At 36.6% G+C, this 22,487-nt stretch overlaps 1 protein-coding gene across 4 annotated transcripts; it reads left to right on the forward strand.

Moving 5' to 3' along the window:
- The first annotated feature begins 1,130 nt into the window (after nucleotides 1-1,130).
- Nucleotides 1,131-4,364, forward strand: LOC114275063 (2-methylene-furan-3-one reductase). Of its 4 annotated transcripts, XM_082916635.1 has the most exons (4): nucleotides 1,862-2,288; nucleotides 2,349-2,368; nucleotides 2,909-3,395; nucleotides 3,888-4,364. In XM_082916635.1, exons 1-4 carry the CDS (start codon nucleotides 2,195-2,197, stop codon nucleotides 4,229-4,231), a joined length of 945 nt encoding a protein of 314 aa, XP_082772761.1. In that variant the 5' UTR covers nucleotides 1,862-2,194; the 3' UTR covers nucleotides 4,232-4,364. The 4 variants fall into 4 exon arrangements, with proteins under 4 accessions (XP_082772764.1, XP_082772762.1, XP_082772761.1 ...); XM_082916638.1 differs by lacking the exons at nucleotides 1,862-2,288; nucleotides 2,349-2,368 and adding an exon at nucleotides 1,131-1,273; XM_082916636.1 differs by lacking the exons at nucleotides 1,862-2,288; nucleotides 2,349-2,368 and adding an exon at nucleotides 1,793-1,813.
- Nucleotides 4,365-22,487: the final 18,123 nt, after the last annotated feature.

Consider the following 22,487-nt stretch of genomic DNA (forward strand, 5'->3'; position numbering starts at 1 on the left):
ACTCGGTTAGGAGGATACTGAACTTGCATTATTGTAATGGATGCGATAGAGATGGGTTGGGTTTGTGATTTGAGGGGTGCTTCTTCTTCATCAATTGCTCTTCCTCCTCCATCTCCATGTCTGGACCAGTTGCAGCAGAGACACCTGTGGGCATACTTCTTTGTTTTTTTTTTTTTTTGGATTCAAACCTGTGGGCATACTTCATGCTATCAACATTTTTCCAATTTGATTTTGGTTGCCTGATGTTTGGAAATCCAATTTATATACCTATTTTGTTTTGTTCATATATTTGGAAGTAGATTTGGAAAGTGAACGTAAAAAAATAGGTTGAAATATTAATGATATATTTTTATATTTTAAGCATTTTTTCTTCATTTTTAAATTCATGAGCTAAATGTAACATTACAGAAATGCTAAACACCCATAATTTAAACTTGCATAAAACAAAGGAGTTAGATTTTATAGAGTTGAATGGGTGATAAATTAAAAATTAACACTTATCTAATACATTATTGTTGTGGGTGAAATTGCAATTTTTTTTCATTTTTTCTTTTGAGTTGTTGAGACTGCTCCTTTAAAAATTTGCGCCTATTTGGTGCATCCTTATTCATTGTTTATTAGGTAAAGATAATTTAAATGAATTGAAAAAAATAAATGTGAAAAAGGTGTGAAAGAAATACTTTTAACTTTTATTTTATGATTATTAACTTTCGTTGATAAAAAATTCATCAAACAATCCTAAAATTGTGTTTGTGCTTTACCTTTATTTATTTTTTTATAACGAGGGTATTATGAATATCTCCCGACTGGTCCTGGGCACATGTAGCCATGCCAAGTAATTACAAACCTTGGAATAGTCTAAGGGGTCAAACGCATTATGAGATTTGAATTCATGACTCTTAAATGGTTTTTTTGTCTTTGAAAAACTCATCTATCATAGATGTTGTCAATCACTGCATTATTTCTTCCATGGTCATTATTTCTTGACATTGCTGGTAGGAAGATATCTAGGCCTAGATTATTCGTTTGTTGGGATGATGACCTCGTGATGTGTGGTGTGCATTTTTTGGACAAATTGATGCTGTTGGTAGCACATGAACCCATATGGGCACCACTTGGATTGGCATTTTCCAAATCAAACTCATCATTTAATCTTACCCATTGGTAACCTTGAAATCATCCTCCATCACTAGAAAGAAAATGTCAATATGGATATAGTGGATTCTGATTAAGTAGTGAACACAAAGTACTCGATCGCGAATTTGGATCAAAGGTATTTCGATATTTTATAGTTTTGCCATGTTATCTTAATAAGTATCATGTCTTTCTGGACTTTATTATAACTTTTTCAGATTATAGTGAAACTAATTATGGACGTTGTCTTATTCTGAGATAAACCATGTGAATCTTTGAATTCTTATGTGTTTGATTTAGATTAGTCTTTTATTCCTGTTTGTTTTTCGTGTTTCAAAAATTCTGGTTAAGTGTATCAATTCTTAACACTAACTAAGTTGGTTGGTTGAGTGGGAAATAAAGTTTGGCCCCACCCATTCCTTTTTTTGCAGCTTCATTGATTGGTAGCATCGCACCATGTGTGTGTACTACAGTGGTGTTTCAGGACTACTGGATAATGTTTTCCATTATTGATAAAGGATATCAACTTAAATAGTTAGGATGTCCTAATTGACATCGCCATGTTTACTAATAACCATTACTTCCATTTTAGCAGCTGAAGCAGAGGAGTTTCAGAATTTTCACATTATGGTTGCCTGTAACATATTGCGTATTATAGTGCTATTTACCTACTATGATGGTGATTGTGATTTTAATATTTTGTGTTGTTGCTTAATAATTAAATTGACTATCACTAACCAATACAATTTTCTTTCCTGCAACAACACAATAATTTTGTTTGTTGTGTGACCATTCCTACAAAAAACAACACCATCACCCACTCTATCCTCTCACATATTTTTGTTTTTGTCCTTAGGATTAGTTTGTTTCTTTTCCTTTTATTTCATTTTCATGGCATCCCCGTTTTCAATCTCTTGCTGATAACCACACGAACACAATCCTTAAGATATTCGTCTTCATTTCTCCCTTTCTTTTTACCTCAATCTGATTTGTTCAGAAACACCTTAAAATCTAAAGGTTCTGGCTCATTTGAGGATCAGAGAGAAAATCAAATTCAAAAATGCAAAAAGCTTGGTTCTACGAAGAACACGGTCCCAAGGAAGTCCTCAAGTTAGGGTACTTCCCAATTCCTATTCCCCGACACAACCAACTTCTTGTTCAAGTCAGAGCTGCTGCTTTGAATCCTTTCGATTGTAAGATGCGCCAAAGGGCCATTGTTCCAATAGAATTCCCTGTGAGTATAGAATTCCGGTGCAACATGTCTGTGCCCGTGTCTGTGTTTGTGTCTGTGGGTGCGCACGTGTGTGAGATACCATCTTTAGCTGCTGTCCTTTATTTTCCCAAGCTGCTGTTCTTTATTTTCCCAATTTCTTGTCTTGAACTGTTTGACTTGTTATGATCATCTGTTATTTCACACATACTGATTGAGTCAACTAGATTGAGTATTTTTTGATTTATTTCTAAGGTGATAGTATTTTCCTAAGTTATTTGAAATAGCATTTTCTATCTTCTAAAAATTGGAAATAGTATTTTTTGCAATTAATTTTCTAAGGTAATAGTATTTTCCTTAGTTGTTTTGAAAATTAGAATTCACTGCAAAGTTTGGCTAGTATTTAGGGAAAGTCAATTTTGGTTGTGTAGTTTGATCATAATCGATATCTTTGGTTGTGTTTTCATTTTCTTTAAAAATGTGGGTTGTAAATTTTTCCTGTAAACAGTTGTTGAAATCACATAATTTCATCTATTATTAAATGTATATAAAATCTCGATGCAGGTGGTACCGGGCTGCGACATGGCTGGTGTTGTGGTGGCTAAAGGCAGCGGCGTTTCAAAATTCGAGAAAGGTGACAAGGTTTATGGAAACATCCAAGATAACAACGCGGATGAAAAGCTAAAGCAGTTCGGGACACTAGCAGAGTTCATCGTAGTGGAGGAGAATTTGGTGGCGATGAAGCCAGAAAACGTTTCATTTGAGGAGGCAGCTAGCTTACCTTTAGCGGTTCAAACTGCAATGGAAGGGTTCAAGACTGCAAATTTTAAAGAGGGACAGACGGTTTTTATTGTTGGTGGGGCCGGTGGCGTTGGAACGTTGGCAATTCAACTGGCGAAACAATTTTACCGGGCTTCACATGTTGTGGCAACAACTAGCACACCGAAGGTGGAGTTTGTGAAGAACTTGGGAGCCGATAAGGTTGTCGACTACAGGAAGACTAGATATGAAGAGGTTGAGGAGAAATTTGATCTCCTCTATGACACAATTGGTAAATTTCTCACTTTCAGACCGTGTTTATCATACCTTTGCACTCTGATGACTTTAACTGGAGAGTGAGAGAGGCATATGAATAAGGGAATTGGGAATTGAATGACGCTAATACAAAGCCTCTGTTTCTTTTTTCCAAGGAAAAGGGAGGAAAATCAAAGGAAGGGAGAAAATTCCAAATTCTAAATTTGTCTAATTTTTCACTTTTTAGTTCCTTTGCTTCCCAATCACCAAACGAAGCGTAAAGGTCAAATGGGTAATTTGATTCAGGTTAAAGAATTGATTAGGTCCTCTCCGGGAAGAAGGGTTATATTTAACAAAATAACAGAGCGACACAATGCATGAGACTCCTGTTAAAGCAGGGCTGGACTATGTAAAAGAAAGCTTCTCCAAAATATCCTACTTTGACTTATGATTCTTACTTTAGTTTTCGTACAAAAATTTGTATATATGAAATTATGTGACTTGTTAAATGTTATTCGAAAATCTTCAGGTGACACTGAAAATTCATTTGTGGTGGCTAAGGATGACGCACCAATCATCGACATAACGTGGCCTCCATCAAATCCAAAAGCAACTTATTCAGGCTTGACGGTTTCTGGGGATAACTTGGAGAAGCTTAGGCCGTATTTGGAGAGTGGAAAACTCAAGGCGGTGATTGATCCAACTGGTCCATATAATTTTTCTGACGTTATTGAAGCTTTTCGATATTTGGAAACTGGAAGAGCCAGGGGTAAGGTGGTAATTTCCCCCTTCCCCGCCCAGCATTTTCCCTCTCCTTCCAGCATTACCCAGAATGGTGCTACATTTCAAGTAGTTTCCCAGATTGCATATTAGAATGAAACCCTTTTATTTATTTTGAGTGCAAGAGTAGCATTGTATGAATTGTCTTTTTATCAAACAATTGTAAATTTGTAATCATCTACTGTATGTCATTTGGATATAAGATTCTTAAGGGCTTGTTTGGTAATTTTCTTTTGAAGTAATTTTTTGTTTTGTTTTGTTTTGTTTTTTTTTTTGTTTTTTTAGGATCAAATGCTTTGTTTTTAAGAGCAGAATAGCACTGTATGAATTGTTTTTTGATCAAATGATATTGTAATTATTCACCCAAAAAATGATAATGTAATCATCCACTGCATCTCATTTGGCATAGGGTGACGATATATATGTGTGTCTGTGTAAAGTTTCTACCATCCAAGTTTCATATTTGGCTATAAGATTCTTGAAGGTTGGTTTGGCAATTGTGTTTTTATTAGCTATTTATTTATTTATTTAAGGGTGAAGCACCAATAAATCCAAGTTTATGAACTTGTGCAGTAATTAGTCTTGCCTTTTTTTTTTATTAAACCAAAAGATTTTTTGTTAAACCAAAAGGTCCTAAAACAATCAGATTGACACATTTGTCCTCTTCCATGTACGTTTTTATGCGTTTAATGGGGCTAAATGGGAAATTTTGTTGTGGGTGAAATTACATTTGTGGACATAAAGAGCACTATAGGCATTTTTTCGTTTCCCTCTTTTTGATTGAATGTTTGATCTGCATATGGAAACATTGTCAAGAAACATTCTCACATTAAAACATTTCTATGTTAGGGGATTGGAACACTATGTGATTGAGGGTTTTCCGAAGAGTTGTTCCCACAAATTCCACATTTGTGTTTTTGATTGAAACCCTAATTGGAGGAATCTCTTTGCCGACGGATCACCTTCAACAATAACTGATCAATCTCAGCCGGTGAGGGTTTGATGTTGTCGTCTCTGGAGACATACATACAGACATAGTGGATAGTGTTCGTCGTCGTATACGCCGATTACGCCACTGCCGTAATTTCAAATGTCAACAATGAAAGGCACAAGTGTGTAATGTTTGACACTTTAATTGTTGATGTGTGCTACAATTTGTTACCTTTTATTTGTATTCGATTTTGGTTTTGTGGTTTGAGTCGTTGTTTCATGCCCTAATTGGTTGATGTAATGTGCAATGTGAGATTTGGGGTAAATTTAACATTATGATTTTGATATATGACAATTCACGCACATTGAATGTGTATGATTAGAGGTGATGTTCGTATGGTTTTAATGTTATGGTGTTGTGTATTGAATGTTAATAATCAGAGTTATCTATTAGTTTATGGTGGAAGGGTATGATGATATTGTTGTGTGTATTTATAGTTGAAATAATGCCCTGTTTGGACGTAGAATATGCATTCTATTGTTGTGGTAATTTATACATGTGCGTGTTGCTAACATCATCCATCCAATGCAAACAACGGGGTTTTGCGTCCCGACATTGGTTGTGCATGTTGGTTTTAGAGTGAGATCGGTAGGTACATGGTTATGTTTCCTGTGTGTCGTACCAATATGTTCAATGTGGAAATATGTTGTAACACCCGCCTCTTAATTAGCCGTTAATTTTATGGTTAATTTTAATTCTGTGATTCTTCGTGTTCTATGTTTATTTATGTGTTATGTGCACCATGTTTTGTTTGACAAATACATTAATTGTGAAAAAGACCTGTCTGATTCATTAAATTGTAAGGTTGCCAATTAACTAATGGACTAGGTGGGCAGAGCCTAATTCCCTTTAAAGTAGGGTTCAGCTAACTTAGGTGCCAGTAAGAAATAATTTAATTAATTAGATAATTAATTCAAGTGATGCGGTTCTAATTTTATTAATTCACGTTAAGTAAAATTAGATAATTTTTATATCTATGTGAACTCAAATAAGAGAAAGAGAGAGAGAGAGAGAGAGAGAGAGAGAGAGAGAGAGAGAGAGAGACAATTTGAGAGGGAGAGTTCTAGAGAACAAGGAGAGAAGAAGAGAAAGAAAGGGAGAAGAAGAGAACTTGAAGCAACTTCACTAAATTAATTCATTGAGATAAGAATTCTTCCTGATTTCTTGCACGAGAATAATTTTCATCTTGAACTCATAGAATTTAAGGAGAGAATGAGGGATTGAGTAGTGTAATTTGTGTTACAAACCCTAACAAGAGGAATTCTCCAAATCTTGGCATGAATAAAGCTCACCTACTTGGTCTTGCATGATTTTAAGTTAGATTTCCATGGTTTTGTTGAAACATAGAATTCCCATATGCATAGGTTTTGTTTTCTTCTCAACTTTAAAGTTGTTCATGTGATTGTGGGACTTGGGTTTGAATTTAAAGTTCTATTCTTGGTTTGAACTTGGTATTTGTCTATAAACCATGTTTGATAACTTTTGGGCTTTGATTTAGTCAAATTGGGTTTAAGTTTTGAAGAGGGAGAGCTCACCAAAAACAGAGCAGAATTTTCGATTTTAGACACCTAGAACCGCACGTGCGGCAGGGGTGACCGTACGTGCGGCAGGTAGGGCTGCACGTGCGAAGAATAGGGGAAATGTTGGAGCATTCTACATAAATTGCACTTGCTAGAGCATGTGCGGCGCACGTGCAGTGAAAGTCTCGCACGTGCGGCTGTTTGGCAGTCTCGGTTTCATTTTTCTGCTTTGTTTACCCTACTTCCGAGCCTCCGGTAGCGTGATTCGCATCCTTATTTGACATACATTTTCATTGCATGGGCATTAAAAGAGAATAAAAGACCAATTCTTGAATAATGAAAATAATTAGTTGATTGTATAGCAAATGAAGTGTGCTACACTTATATCTGTCTATGTAGGTCAAACGCCATATCCCAGTCACGTGCATTACGGAGCCAATTGTGAGTAACAATGTTGTAAAGATATGTTTAACTTAACATATTTCTTTCCTACTTTATATTATACTCTATTCTGACGTGTTTTTTTCTTATGTTTATGAATGATAATCCTATTTTTCTTACATTGTATATCGTGGCATCCTTAGCACCTGTTTACATGATTATAGAGATCTCTGTCAGTTTCAACTCCTGGAACTCCTGTTTATTATGTTGATAACCATCATATCTACGTACTGGTCATTATGACTGCCTGTTCGGTCTTCTAGATTGCCTGTATTAGCTTGCTATGGGATGTACCACATGTACTTTTATGCTTTTTGTATAAGATAAGAATCTGTTCAGTTTGTGATTTGCCTTACATCATGATCATCATTTAAAACCCTTTACACATTTGTTATTCATTAGGCTTTAGCTCACGTTTTCATGTATATATATATATATATATGTAGGTGATCCGGTTCAGGAGGGGACATAGTGATAGCGATCTCGCCTCCGTTTTGGTCAAGCTACCTTTTGTGCCTCATAGCGAGGTTCCTATCTGTCGAAGCACATAGGTGGTCCAATGAGCACCCTTTTGAAAGCACTTATATCTTTGCACCCGCTAGCCCCATTTGTTTGATTTATACAGTTAGGCCTTTGGTAATCACAGATTATTGGCCGATTACGATGCCAAACTTTTAGGGGCGGGTTTGGGTCGTGACATATGTTGTGTACTATAAGTGTGTGTCTTGCTGTATGGTCTTTCAGTTCGTAATGTTTGTGATTTATGTTGGACACGTCATAATATCCTTAGTGTGTAATGTAGTACATCGTGATGTTTTCCAGAAAAAACAAAATTAATTCTCATGTTACAAGAAAACAACATTAGCAATTGAAACCCATCCATCGTATATCACTCTACAAAAATCAAACACACAAAAATAGAAATATAAAACGTTACTCTCTCAATCATTACATACAAATGAGCAAAAAAGAATTCACCAAAATCATAACAAGTGTAAATATATAAACTCCACTCATGCCAATTCGAAGGAAAATATTCCTTACCAATTAAATAGGACCAAATGGTTCATAAGAAAAAAATAGAAGACTAAATGGATCATCATTCCCTAATTTGAAATTTACCAGTAATTTCTCCTTTATTTCATAGGATAAAATTATTGTTAAAAAAGTTGATGTGGTTATCAAAAATTAAAAAAGTTACTCTTTGCTATTGGGAAAGCTCAAGTGGAGACTTTTTTTTTTTTTTTCTTTTTTTTCCTTTTTAAAAAAAAAGATCTTTCTTTACTATAACGACTAAAAAAGATTTTAAAATTTTTTTATAAAAAAACTATAAAGAAAAAAAAAGGGTGCCTTTTTTAACACTAGCCAAACAGGCTAGATTTTGATTAAAAAAAGTTTGTTTTTTTTCCCGCTTTTGTCACCTAAATTAATTGAAAACAAATAATTTGATTTATTTATTTTTCTTTCTTTCTTTCTTTATTTTATTTTATTTTATTTAAAAAGAAAAAGAGCATAAGGTAGATATATTTACAAACCATTTTGTTTGTAGACAAATTTTCACAGCATAGAATCAGAGATCACAGACTTTAAATTTGTTTATCCACAACTCTAATCACTGCAAAATCTAGAAAGGATTAGATATATACCCTCTTATCCTATATACAAAGGAACTATTTTCATAATTTGAATTTTACTGATGATAGATTGAGATTAATGGCAATTTGATTTAGAGTAATGTTAGGGATTCTAAATATTTTATCAATATTTTTACCAAATATCTTATATGGGTGTAGGATCCACATGAGACTCACGTGGTGGGAATCCCATACTCATATAAGACATTTGATAAAAATATTAGTAAAATATTTATGATTTCTAACATTTTTCTTTGATTTAACATATTCTTCTTAAACATAAAAACAATCATGGTTTACCATGACATATCTTCAAAAGAATTTAATTAATTAATTAATTAGTTTTTGTTTTTGTTTTGATTTTGTGTGTGTGTGTGTGTGTGTTTTTTTACAATTCATTCAATCAAATCACTGAAGAATGGGTAATCATTGTTGTTTGTGAGATGTTAAATGATAGGTTTGAGAATGAGGCTTCGTTTGGGAACAAACTATTTTAATAATTTTTTAATTTTTCAGTTAAAATATTAGATAAAAAAATTAATATATTTGTGATGATTTTTTAATTTTTTATGAAAAGATGTGAAAAAAACAGAGAGAAAAGAAAATTTTTGAATTTTTTTTATATAATTTATTAGATTTTTAACTTTTTAATGACTTTTTAACTTTTACAATAAAAAGTGATATCTCTAAATAGGACCTAAGGGCCCGTTTGTTTTGGGTTAAGTAGATGGAAGGGGATTAGAATGGTGGAGGTGTTATTTAATGTTATGTTTATTTGTAGAGTTGGGGAGAGAATTAGGATGGTGGAGGTGATATAGATGGAGGTTGGGGAGGGGATTGAGATGGAGGTTGGGGAGATGGTATTAGAAAAATAGTGAGGGGATTAGAAATTTTTTTTATTTTTTTTATTTGTTATATATTGGAAATTTTTTTTATAAATATTAATGTTTAATTTTTTATATTTGTTTTATTATTTTATATAAAAATAATTTAACAATTCTTACACTAACAACTATCTTCAAAACAAACACAATTTTACTTAATCCCCTCACTATCAATCCCCTCACTATCAATCCCCTCCATTCTACCTCTAAAAACAAACAGGGCCTAAGTTTGTACTTGAAGTATTTTTCCCACTGAGATTTGCTTGCAAAAGCATATACCACGATGCTAGGGGAACTAACATGCCCCCAACGAGTTGACTCCTTTTCAGTTTTAGAAATGGTTCTATGAGGTTGAACGGTTACTTTGGCTACTTCCACCAACATTTTAAGAAAATATTTATGTTTGGTTCGCAATATGAAAATGAGGTAAAAATATTTAATTTCAAGATAAAATATTTTATTTTTAGTTTGAATTATGTGTGTGGATGGTAAATTTGTTTCTACAGGAGATTACTGAGACGATATTAGAGATCACTCCTGCAACAATCCCGACCTATGATTAGTTGATAAATCATGATTAATTATGTCTAATGAATAATTAAGAGGAAATTTTGAATTGCATGTGTATTGCATTATTTGTGTTTCTATCTGTCTATCGTAAAAATATTTGTTTGTGTTTCTGTTTTGTTCTGTGAATTAAGGGCCTTATTGGCATTCGATCATGAAATTGACGTGATTTATGTGGTATTTGAAATTTTTAAAATTTTATTGTAAGTTGAATTGAAAGTCGATTCGGAACGAATTAAATTAGAATAAATTAATGGTCATTGCTTAGATTAATTAAAGTTTAATTAGCCGACTCTTAATCAAGTCTATATAAGGCTTATTTGACTCAAGACACTCAACTACAAACTCTCTATCCCCCATCTTGAGCAAGCAAAACGTGTGAGAGAAAAAGAGTAAGAGGAGAGATTTGAGTTCAAGCAAGGATAGCTAGGGAATTCAAGGAAATTGGCTTGGAACCTTAATGAACTCACCAAGTAGAGCTTAATTGAGAAGTTGAAGTAAGAATTCCACCATTGAATTGTATATTTATGACGTCTAAACCATGAATTCAAGAGAATTTAGTTGAGTCATGCAAGATTTGAACTAGTGAAGTAGGATGGAAGAACATACAATGCATGCATGACCATTTTCTTTCATTTTGAGCTTAATTGTTAAGAATTCTCACATGCATGCACCAAGTCTACCATAGTTTTGAGAATTCATCATGTTCTCATCAAGTTGTCTTATTTGATCATAATTTGGAAACTTTGAAGTCAATAAATTGCATACATGCTTTGTTTTCAACATTTTAAGCTTGAGTTTGTACAATTGACATGCTTTTGGGCCTTGATTTTGCTAATGACCTTCAATTCCTGATATTCTACAAGTTTCTACATGCTTTCTTGAGTTTTGGCCCAAGAGGATGAGTTTTGATGTGTTTAATTCGAGTTTTAAGCTTAGTAGAGCAATTTGGAAATTCTAAATTCCGTCTCTCCGCTTGAGCGACAGAACCTACGCTCGACCGACCACACTGTATTTTGCACTTTCGCTCAAGTGACCAAAAGTTGGCTCGAGCATAAAATGCATGCTTCCAGAAGTTCGCAATTTTTGCAGACCGCTTGAGCAACAAAAGTTACGCTCGAGCGAAGACCTTAGTCTCACGCTCGAGTGACTGTCGAGCGGAAATTTCATACAACCAGTACTTTTGCAGAGTTTACTGACCGCTTAGGCGAAAGAAGTTGCGCTCGAGCGACCGCTCACATTTTTGAGCCTCCGCTCGAGCGAAGGAAGTTGCGCTTGAGCGAAGGCCCTGTTTTCAACAAATTTTGTTAAGTGTTTCAAAGTGCATTTTGGCATCCACATTGCATCCTAGGCATTCTAAGACCATGATAAAGACATAATAATGAGGATAAGAAGTAGAAACACACTAAGATAAGAAAGAACTAAGTTAATACTTCCAGGTGTGAAATTCAGTACGTATTCGTTCTGTATCTGTGTAGGTCACGCGTCACAAGTTATCTGATTTGTCTACTCTATCTGTCTGCTTTGGAGCCATCTGTGACTAATAACTTAGTAAAACTATGTTCAATTTTATTTATTTTTTGTATGATGAAATAAGATCTGTTTTCTGATATGTTATGTTTTGTATAATGAATGATTGTCCAATTTCTGACAAGTATTCGTAACATCCTTGGCACAAGACCCCTTGCCCGAAGGTAACAATACTTTGGTCTATGAGCACAAGGCCCTTGTCCGAGGGTAATAATACCGTGGTTTCATGGCCCTTGCCTGGGGATAAGAATACTGTGGTCTTATGGCCCTCGCCCGGGGGTAACAATATCATGGTTTAAGTATGTTACAAGTTCCTGGTTCCGGTGGTTCCTTATTAGAACTAGCAAACATGACCTATTATGCTCTGTATTTGATCTATCAGCACTAATGGATGTACCATATATGATTAAGCATAAACTCTGATTTCTGTGTAAGATTCGAATAAGAATATGATTATGAATTTGTTTCTGTTACGAAGTTTGTTTTCTGAATCTGATATAGGACATCATTCATTTAACCCCTTTACTATGGTATTATTCACTGGGTTTCCGCTCACTATTTATATTATGTATGTAGGTGATCATGGTTGTGACTAGGCCCTGAGTTGATAACCTAGAGTTGAGTTTTGTGAACCAGCCTTTTATGCCTCCCAAAGAGGTTCTCATTGGAAGAAGTCAAGTTTTGTGGCTTATGTTAAGGATGTTTTGGTCTTTATTTGTTTTTGGATATATGTACATAGGACTAAGTCCCATATGATGCTATCTGTATGGTGAAGCTTGACGTATAGAAGTTTGACAACATATATAATATATATAAGTTTTAAATTTTTTGTCCCATGTATGTTTACGCAGCTCTATGGACATTGCATTTTGTATATTTGCTTCTGCAGCCCCTTCTTTTTTATGATATTCAGATCAGAGGCCTTTGGTAATCCAAGAATTATTGGCCAATTACGATACTAAACTTATAGGGGCGGGTTTGGGTTGTGACATGGTGGCATCAGAACATGTGTTCTACCACACGCACAAGTCCATGTAAGCTATATGATGTCCTATAAAAGAACTAGGAGCATTCCATCTGCATGTGTGGGTATGTGAACTATGAGGACATACATGAACTAAACTGAATTGATGTGAACACATATGAATTAATGTAAATCAAATTGATTTGGAATTGAACACTGAGAACAAGACTATTATGCTTATGTTTATTATTGTCCTGTTTACCAATAGTAATAGCAAATACAATAAGTGATGGATCAGCTGAATCTTCTGAGGCTCGAATGAGTCGAATGGAACAAATGCTCGCAGCCCTAATTGAAGCAATGATACAGTAGCAAAGACAACAACCTCTACCTCCTCCGGTCCAAGTTGAGTCGCATAACAATGATATTATAAATTTAACTCAGAAGTTCATGAAGATGAAACCGCCGACTTTCTTCGGTGGTATTGAACCCTTAAAGGCAGAGACATGGTTACTGAAATGGAGAAATTATTTGAAGTGTTTCCCTGTTCCGAGACTCAGAAAGTTCTATTTGCCACCTATATCCTAAAAGATGAAGTTCGAAGATGGTGGTTATTAATTCGAGTTAATAATGGGAACATGACATGGACTTAATTCAACGAGATCTTCTACGACAAGTACTTTCCTCAGTACTTCTGGGACCAAAAGGAATCAGAGTTTCAAGAACTTAAGCAAGGCAAGATATCCGTAGCCGAGTATGAGGCTAAGTTTACTGAGTTGGCCAGATTTTCTCCTCATATGGTCGACACAGATTACAAAAAGGCTCAGAAATTTGAAGGGGGCTTGATTTGGATATATTTGATCAAGTAGGCGTCCTGAAAATGCTTACATATGTGGAGGTGTTGGACAGAGCGTTGATGGCAGAGCCCACCCTGGCAGCAATGAAACAAGCCAAAGCGCAAACAATAAAATTGAGAAGTAAAAGACCTAGAACTAATTTTCGGAAGGGCCAGTCATTCTTTATTCACAAAAAGCAAAATACTAGATCCTCAAGCAGCTCAAGCCGAAGCAGTGTGTCCATGCCAGTTTGTTCAGAATGTGAAAGGAAGAATAAATGCACATGTCACCATGCATTTGGCACTTGTTTTCATTGTGGCAACACTAGCCACATGATTAGAGATTGTCCGATGAGATTTGACAATGCTACCCATCCTACGGCAAGTTCTGCTAGATCCACCCCTACACCAAGAACAAATGTGAGAGCCAATACCGGGAGAGAAACTTCGAGGCAAGGTCGAGTATTTACACTAGTGCCTGGCGATGTGCAAAATACGGAATCAGTGGTGTCAGGTATAATTTTTATTTGTGCTCAGAATGCCTATGTGTTGATAGACTTCGGTTCCACGCATTCCTTTGTATCCCTTGTTTTTTCTTGGAAATTAACTAGACCACTAGAACCTATGACTTATTTGTTGTCTGTATCTACGCTATCTGGGGGTTCTATGGCATGTGCATATGTTTATCCAGCATGTGATATTGTGATTGGTAATATGACGTTGTATGTTGATTTATTGCCTTTGGGAATTGATCATTTTGACTGCATATTGGGTATGGACTGATTAACGAAGTACTGTGCAACTATTGATTGTGTGAATAAGTTTGTTATATTCTGTTCACCTGGATTATCTGAGTATGAGTTTATTGGGAATGGGGTAGTTCCTCCTCCATACTTGATTTCTGCCATGACGGTTATTAAACTTCTTAAGAAAGGATGCAGAGGGTATATGTGTTGTGTTCTGACTGTGACCTCTAATAGCCCTACTATGGAGAATATTTCTATAGTAAATGAATTTCCTGATGTATTTCCAAATGATTTTCCTATGGACTTAATTGATAAAGAAATCGAGTTTACTATTGATGTTGTACTCGAAACACAATCGATTTCCAAAACCCCATATAGAATGTTGACTTCTGAATTGAAAGAATTAAAAACTCAATTTCAGGAACTGTTAGACAAGAAGTTTGCTCGCCAGAGCACTTTACCATGGAGTGCTCCAGTTTTGTTCGTCAAAAAGAAAGATGGATCTTTGAGGTTATGTATAGACTATCGGGAGTTGAACAAAGTGACTGTCAAGAATAAATACCCACTACCTCGAATAGATGACCTATTTGACCAACTGCAGGGAGCACAAGTGTTCTCTAAGATAGACCTTAGATCCGGGTATCACCAGTTAAAAGTTAAGGCAGAAGACATAGGGAAAACTGCATTCAGAACTAGATATGGGCACTACGAATTTTTGGTAATGCCATTTGGGGTAACAAATGCACTTGAAGCGTTTATGGACCTAATGAATCGGGTTTTCAAACAATTTCTTGATGCATTTATTGTTGTATTTATTGATAATATACTGATTTACTCCAAAAGCAGGGAAGAACATGAAAGCCATCTGAGAACTGTCTTACAGATTTTGAGAGCGAAGAAATTGTATGCAAAACTTTCCAAATGTGAGTTTTGGCTTCACAGTGTAGCATTTCTAGGACATGTAATCAATAAAGACGGCATATCAGTGGATCCATAGAAAATTGAGGCCATTATAGACTGGCCAAGACCAACTAATGTGACAAAAATCAGAAACTTTCTGGGACTTGTTGGCTATTACTGTAGATTTGTGAAAGACTTCTCTAAACTTGCCATGCCATTGACACAATTAACACAGAAAAATGTATTATTTGATTGGAATGATCAAAGAGAGTTAACCTTCCAAGAGTTGAAGATCAGGTTAGTAACAGCACCAATTTTGACTTTGCCTAATGGTACCGATGGATTTCAAATTTACAGTGATGTTTTGTACAAAGGTTTGGGGTGTGTGCTAATGTAAAATGGGAAGGTGAAATCTTATGCTTCTCGGCAACTTTGACCACATGAAAAGAACTATCTGACCCACGACCTTGAACTTACAGCTATGATTTTCGCTTTGAAAATTTGGTGCCATTACTTGTATGGAGTGACTTGTGAGGTGTATATTGATCACAAAAGCTTGAAATATTTCTTTACCCAAAAGGAATTGAACATGATATAGAGAAGATGGCTGGAATTGATAAAGGATTATGGTTTGTAGATTTTGTGTCATCCGGGGAAAGCCAATATCGTTGCATATGCATTGAGTAGAAAATCAATCGGGAATTTGTCATGTTTGCTCACAGGTCAGAAAGAGTTGTTACGTGACTTGCAATAGAATGAGATTGAAATTGTATTATGTGAACAAGGCGGGATCTTAGCCACCATTTTCGCTTAACTTGCAATCATTGAAGAAATTAAAGAGAAACAGCTTGATAATGAGTTTTTAAAGAAGATTGTTGATGACTTAGACTCAAAACCGAGGCTAGGATTTGTGTATGATGATAATGTGTTGAGATTTCAAAATAGACTTTGTGTACTGGATCATGCTGACTTGAGGAAACGTGTCATGATTGAGGCTCACAGTTCGAAATTTGCTATGTATCCAGGTAACACAAAAATGTACAAGGATCTAAAATAGAATTTCTGGTGGCCTGGCATGAAGAAAAGCAGTGCTGATTTTGTAGCCAGATGTTTGCATTGCCAACAAGTTAAAACTGAACATCAACGACCTGCTGGACTACTTCAACCACTTCCAATACCGGAATGGAAATGTGAGCATATTACCATGGACTTTATTATGGAATTCCCTCGCTCTTCCTGAGGTACAGATTCTATTTGGGTTATCATTGATCGTTTAACTAAATCTATCCACTTTTTGCCTGCCAAATCTTTATATAATGCGGATAAGTTGGCTAACGTGTATGTTAATGAGATTGTGAGATTACATGGTGTGCTAGTATCTATTGTATCTGACAGAGATCCCAAGTTTACTTCGAGATTTTGGCAGAGTTTACAACAGGCTTTAGGGATCGAACTAAGACTAAGTAGTGCTTATCATCCACAAACAGACGGCCAATCAAAAAGAACAATACAGACTTTAGAGGATATGCTCAGAATGCGTACCCTAGATTTCGAAGGCAATTAGGAGACCTACTTACCATTGACCGAGTTTGTGTATAATAATAGCTACCATTCGAGTATCGGTATGGCTCCTTATGAAGCTTTATACTGTAGCAAATGCTGTTCTCCAATATGTTGGGCCAATGTAGGTGACAGACCTTTGTTGGGACCGGAACTTGTGCAAGAAACGACTGAAAACGTGAAATTTATTCAACAAAGATTGAAAACTGCACAAAGCTGTCAATAGAGTTATGCGAATGTCCGAAGAAGAGATCGAGAATATGAAATCGGGACCATGTATTCATCAAAGTAACTCCTATGAAAGGGCAAACGCGGTTTGGAGTGAAAGGCAAATTGGCACCGAGATATGTTAGGCCCTACGAAATCCTTGAAAAGATCAATCCAGTGACGTATTAGGTAGCCTTACCACCGATCATGGAACATATACATAATGTTTTTCATGTCTCAATGCTGCGGGAATACTTGGGAGATTCGTTCTATGTGATTAAACTAACTCATGTGCTCTTGAAAGATGACTATACGTACGAAGAGAGGCTAATTCAGATTGTGAACCATCGAATTAAAAGATTAAGGAATAAAGAAATACCGTTGGTAAAAGTTGATTAGCAAAACCACCGAGAAACCAATGCAACTTAGGAGATGGAGGAAGGTATGATGAGAAGATACCCTGATTTGTTTCCTTTGGACCCACTATTCTTCCAAAATGAAGGTAATTCGAGTTTGGAGGACCAAACTCTTTAAGGGGGGAAGACTGTAATAACCCCGACCTATGATTAGTCGATAAACCATGATTAATTATGCCTAATGAATAATTAAGAGGAAATTTTGAATTAATTGCATGTGTATTGCATTATTTGTGTTTCTATCTATCTATCGTAGAAATATCTGTTTGTGTTTCCGTTTTGTTCTACGAATTGAAGGCCTTATCGGCATCTGATCATGAAATTGACTTGATTTATATGGCATTTGGAATTTTTAGAATTTTATCATAAGTTGAATTGAAAGTCGATTCGGAACGAATTAAATTAGAATAAATTAATGGTCATTGCTTAGATTAATTAAAGTTTAATTAGCCAACTCTTAATCAAGCCTATATAAGGCTTATTTGACTCAAGACACTCAACTACACACTCTTATTTCCCCATCTTGAGCAAGCAAAATGTGAGAGAAAGAGAGAGAGAGAGAGAGGGATTTGAGTTCAAGTAAGGATAGCTAGGGAATTCAAGGAAATTGGTTTGGAACCTTAGTGAATTCACTAAGTAGAGCTTAATTGAGAAGTTGAGGTAAGAATTCCACCATTGAATTATATATTTATGATGTCTAGACTATGAATTCAAGAGAATTTAGTTGAGTCATGCAAGATTTGAACTAGTGAAGTAGGATGGAAAAACATACCATGCATGCATGCACATTTTCTTTCATTTTGAGCTTAATTGTTAAGAATTCTCACATGCATGCACCAAGTCTACCATAGCTTTGAGAATTCATCATGTTCTCCATCAAGTTGTCTTATTTGATCATGATTTGGAAGCTTTGAAGTCAAGAAATTACATACATGCTTTGTTTTCAACATTTCAAGCTTGAGTTTATACAATTGACATGCTTTTGGGCCTTGATTTTGCGAAATGACCTTCAATTCCTGATATTCTATAACTTTCTACATGTTTTCTTGAGTTTTGGCCCAAGAGGATGAGTTTTGATGTGTTTAATTCGAGTTTTGAGCTTGGTAGAGCAATCTGAAATTTCAGATTTTATCTCTCCATTTAAGCGACAAAACCTGCGTTTGAGCGACAACACTGTATTTTGCACTCTTCCATGAGCGACCAAAAATTGGCTCGAGCGTAAAATGCATGCTTCCAGAAGTTTACAATTTTAGCAGACGGCTTGAGTAACAAGAGTTGCGCTCGAGCGAAGACCTCAGTCTCACGCTCGAGCGACCGTTGAGCAGAAAATTCACATAACCAATACTTTTGTAGAGTTTACAGACCACTCGAGCAAAGGAAGTTGCGCTCGAGCAACCACTCACATTTTTGAGTCTCCGCTTGAGCGAAAGAAGTTGTGCTCGAGCGAAGGCCCTGTTGTTAGCAAATTTTGTTAAGTATTTCAAAGTACATTTTGGCATCCACATTGCATTTTAGGCATTCCTAGACTATGGTTAAGACATAATAATGAGGATAAGAAGTAGAAACACACCAAGATAAGAAAGAACTAAGTTAATACTTCCGGATGTGAAATTCAGTATGTATTCGTTCTGTATCTGTGTAGGTCACGTGCCGCAAGTTATTTGATTTGTCTGCTCTATCTGTCTGCTTTGGAGCCATCTGTGAGTAATAACTTAGTAAAACTATATTCAACTTTATTTATTTTCTGTATGATGAAATAAGATCTGTTTTCTGACATGTTATGTTCTGTACAATGAATGATCGTCCAATTTTTGACAAGTATTCGTAGCATCCTTGGCATAAGGCCCTTGTTTGAGGGTAACAATATCGCGGTCTATGAGCACAAAGCCTTTGCTCGGGGGTAATAATACTGTGATTTCATGGCCCTTGCCTGAGGATAAGAATACCGTGGTCTTATGGCGCTCGTCCGAGAGTAACAATACCATGGCTCAAGTACGTTACAAGTTCCCGGTACCGGTGGTTTCTTATTGGAGTTGGCAAGCATGACTCATTATGCTCTGTATTTGATCTGTTAGCGCTAACAAATGCACCATGTATGATTAAGTATGAACTCTAATTTCTGTATAAGATTCGGATAAGAATATGATTATAAATCTGTTTCTGTTATGAAGTTTGTTTTCTGAATCTGATATGGGACATCATTCATTTAATCCTTTTACTATGTTATTATTCACTGGGTGTAGACACCCAATTTTTGACCGACCTTAAGACTCAGACGTCATCGATTGAGCTCTTGGTGATAGTGCATGTTTGTGCTCGTTTCGAGTTTCCGGAGTTTTCAGCCGAGTGCCTTGCCTCCGGGCCTTTGACCTCTTTGTGTTTTGGTTCGGTTTGTGAACCAAGCCTTGTTGACCTTGCCTGGGGGAGAGAGAGGTCCGTAGACCACTTTTCCCTTTGGTAGGCCAGTTTTCGGTTTCTGGAGCCTTCGGTCGAGCGCCTTGTCCTGCTTCCCTTTTGGTTTGGTTTTGAACCAAACCTTGTTTTGTCTTACCCGAAGGGAGGGAGAGGTCTTGTAGACCACTTTTTCTTCTTGAAGACTAGTTTTCGATTTTCGGAGCCTTCGGCCGTGCGCCTTGTCTCGGGACCGCTTAACGTTCTCCGTTTGGCTTGGTTTTTGAACCATGCCTTGTTGCCTTGGTCTAGAGGGATACTGTGGTCTCGTAGACCACTTTTTGAAGTCGTAGACTACTTTTCCCTCGTAGACCGCTTTTGGTGCCCGTAGACTAGTTTTCGAGGCTTCCGGCTGCGCGCCTTGACCCCCGGACTCTTGTTTTGCATCTTTTTTGGTTTGTTTTTGGCACAAACCTTGTTTTCCTTGCCTGGAGGGTGGAATGAGGGTTGGAGACCACTTTTCCTGCCTACCAGCCAGTTTTCTGGTCAGCCAACTGGTTTTCTTGGTCTTTAAACCACCAATAGTGGTTGGCCACCACACCATCGGCTTGCTTTCAGTGTGCAAACCACCTCCCCCCATGGCTGACCACTTTATTCCTTGGCAGACCACTTTTGGTGGTCGGCCAACCACTACAAGTAACTGGCCGACCACTTCAAGTGGTCGACAGCTTTCCATCACCATTCTGGAGATCTTTTCTTGCCAGCTGTGACAGCTGGAAGGCACAGAAGTCATCCTCCATACACGTGTATGGAGGGATGGCTTAGAGCCTCAAGTGTGTTCAACAAGCTTCTTGCTTGATTTTCTATAAGAGGGAGGCCCTCCCTCCTTTCTCCAGGTTCAGAAAAGTTGGCTTGAGCTATAGATATACATCTATCTCTATATCTCCCTCTTTGTCTCATTTTTGTGCTTGAAAGTGCATTTTCATCATACTATTGCACACAAACACACACTCAAACACCTTACTCTTGTTGCTGAGGCTTCTTGAGGTTGGTTTTGGAGTTTTTGAACTGGTTTTGATCAAAAAAAGCTGCTGGAGTTGTTGCTCTAAAATGGTTCTACAAGGGTGAGCTTCTAACCTCTTAATCCCTTGTTTTTGATTAAGGTTTTGGCCCTACTTTCATGTTGTTTTAGGCCTAACTTTCTACTGCAAAAAGTTTTGATTTTGCATGCTTGTAATGTTTGTTTAAGGTCTCTTTTGTGTTGGGGATGGTCTACCCCCTCTTGTGCCTTGTTTGGCTTTGTTTTACACCATCACTTTAGGCCTTGGAGATCACTTTCTCTTGGCCTTTTAACCACTGAAATCCAGTGGATTTTCAATGGTAAATCTTGTGTTTTGAGGCCTTAAATAGGAGAGGGTCATCCCCTCTCCTTGTGTTTTTGGTTACTTGCTTCATTTGCCTCATGTTTGAGCATGTTTGTTTAGCTTGTTTTGGCTTAGTCTCAACTTGTTTTTGGGGTTATTTTGACATGGCATACCACTGTTTTGACTTGGTTTTGTCACCACTTGCATGCCTTTTACACTTGTAGTGTAATTCTTACAAACTAGCTTTGTTTCTTTCATGAAACAGCATGTCTTTCTAGCATGTTTTGAGTCCATCTCAGTAGGTTTTTGGTGTTGTTTTAGCATGCCATAACCCTGTTTTGGGTTGGTTTGATAGCCCCTTGCATGCTCCATGCACTTGTAGTGCAATTCCATTCACTAGCCTAATGTGTATCATGCTTTAGACCATCATTCTAGCATGCTTTTGGCTCAACTTCAAGAAGCTTTTGGCCATGTTTTACCATGCTTAAGGTCTAATTTGTGTTGTTTTGGTCATGCATGCATTGTTTTTGTATAGCCATGGTTCAATCTTGCTCACTAGCTTTGTGTAGTGAGTCCACTAGCATGCATTGCTTGGACTATTTACATGATTTGGCATCATATGTTATATGATTTCAGAGCATGTTTCATTGCCATGCCCTCACATTTGTCACTCTTTCAATGCTTTGAAGGGTTGGTTCTTTATGCCTTAAACATGAGTCATTGTGTATGCCCTCATGCTTAAGCTTGCGAGCTATCATTTCAGTGTATTTTTGGGGTTATTTTGCCATGATATAACTCTGATTTTTGTTGGCGAAGCCATCTCATGCTTGGTCTTAGTAAGTGTAGTGTGATCCTCCCTTTTGGCCTTGCATATTTCATGTTTCATGCTCACCATGCTAGCTTATTTTGGCTTCCTTCCATACATGTTTTAGCATCATTTTAATATGCTCTAGGACTGTTTTGGGTTGTATTTGCCATATGCTTCATGTATTGCATGGCTGTAGTGCAATTGGCCTTGCTAGCTTTGAGCTTTGGGCACCATAGCATGCTTCATTTGTATCATGTACATGAGTTGGCATCCTTTCACATGACATTTCAGAGCATATAGTATTGCCACATTCTCACTTCTTTCACCCTTTGCGTGCCTCTAAGGCTTATGCATTGTTGCCTTGCTTATGGCCTAGTGTGTATGCATGCATGCTTAGACATTTGAGCCCCCATCTCAGCATGTTTTGGTCTTTGCTTAGACCTATTTGAACTCTGTCCATGCTTGGTTCATGCATTTGTGCCATGTATTGCATATCTCTAGAGTAGTCCTCCTTGGTAGCTTTGTGCCTTAAGGACTCTTGCATGCCTTGCTTGTGTTGATTGAATGATTTGGCATCATTTCATACCTAAT

This window comes from Camellia sinensis, chromosome 2, assembly GCF_055761805.1.
Source record: "Camellia sinensis isolate YWXY chromosome 2, ASM5576180v1, whole genome shotgun sequence".
NCBI classification, from domain to species: Eukaryota; Viridiplantae; Streptophyta; class Magnoliopsida; order Ericales; family Theaceae; genus Camellia; species Camellia sinensis.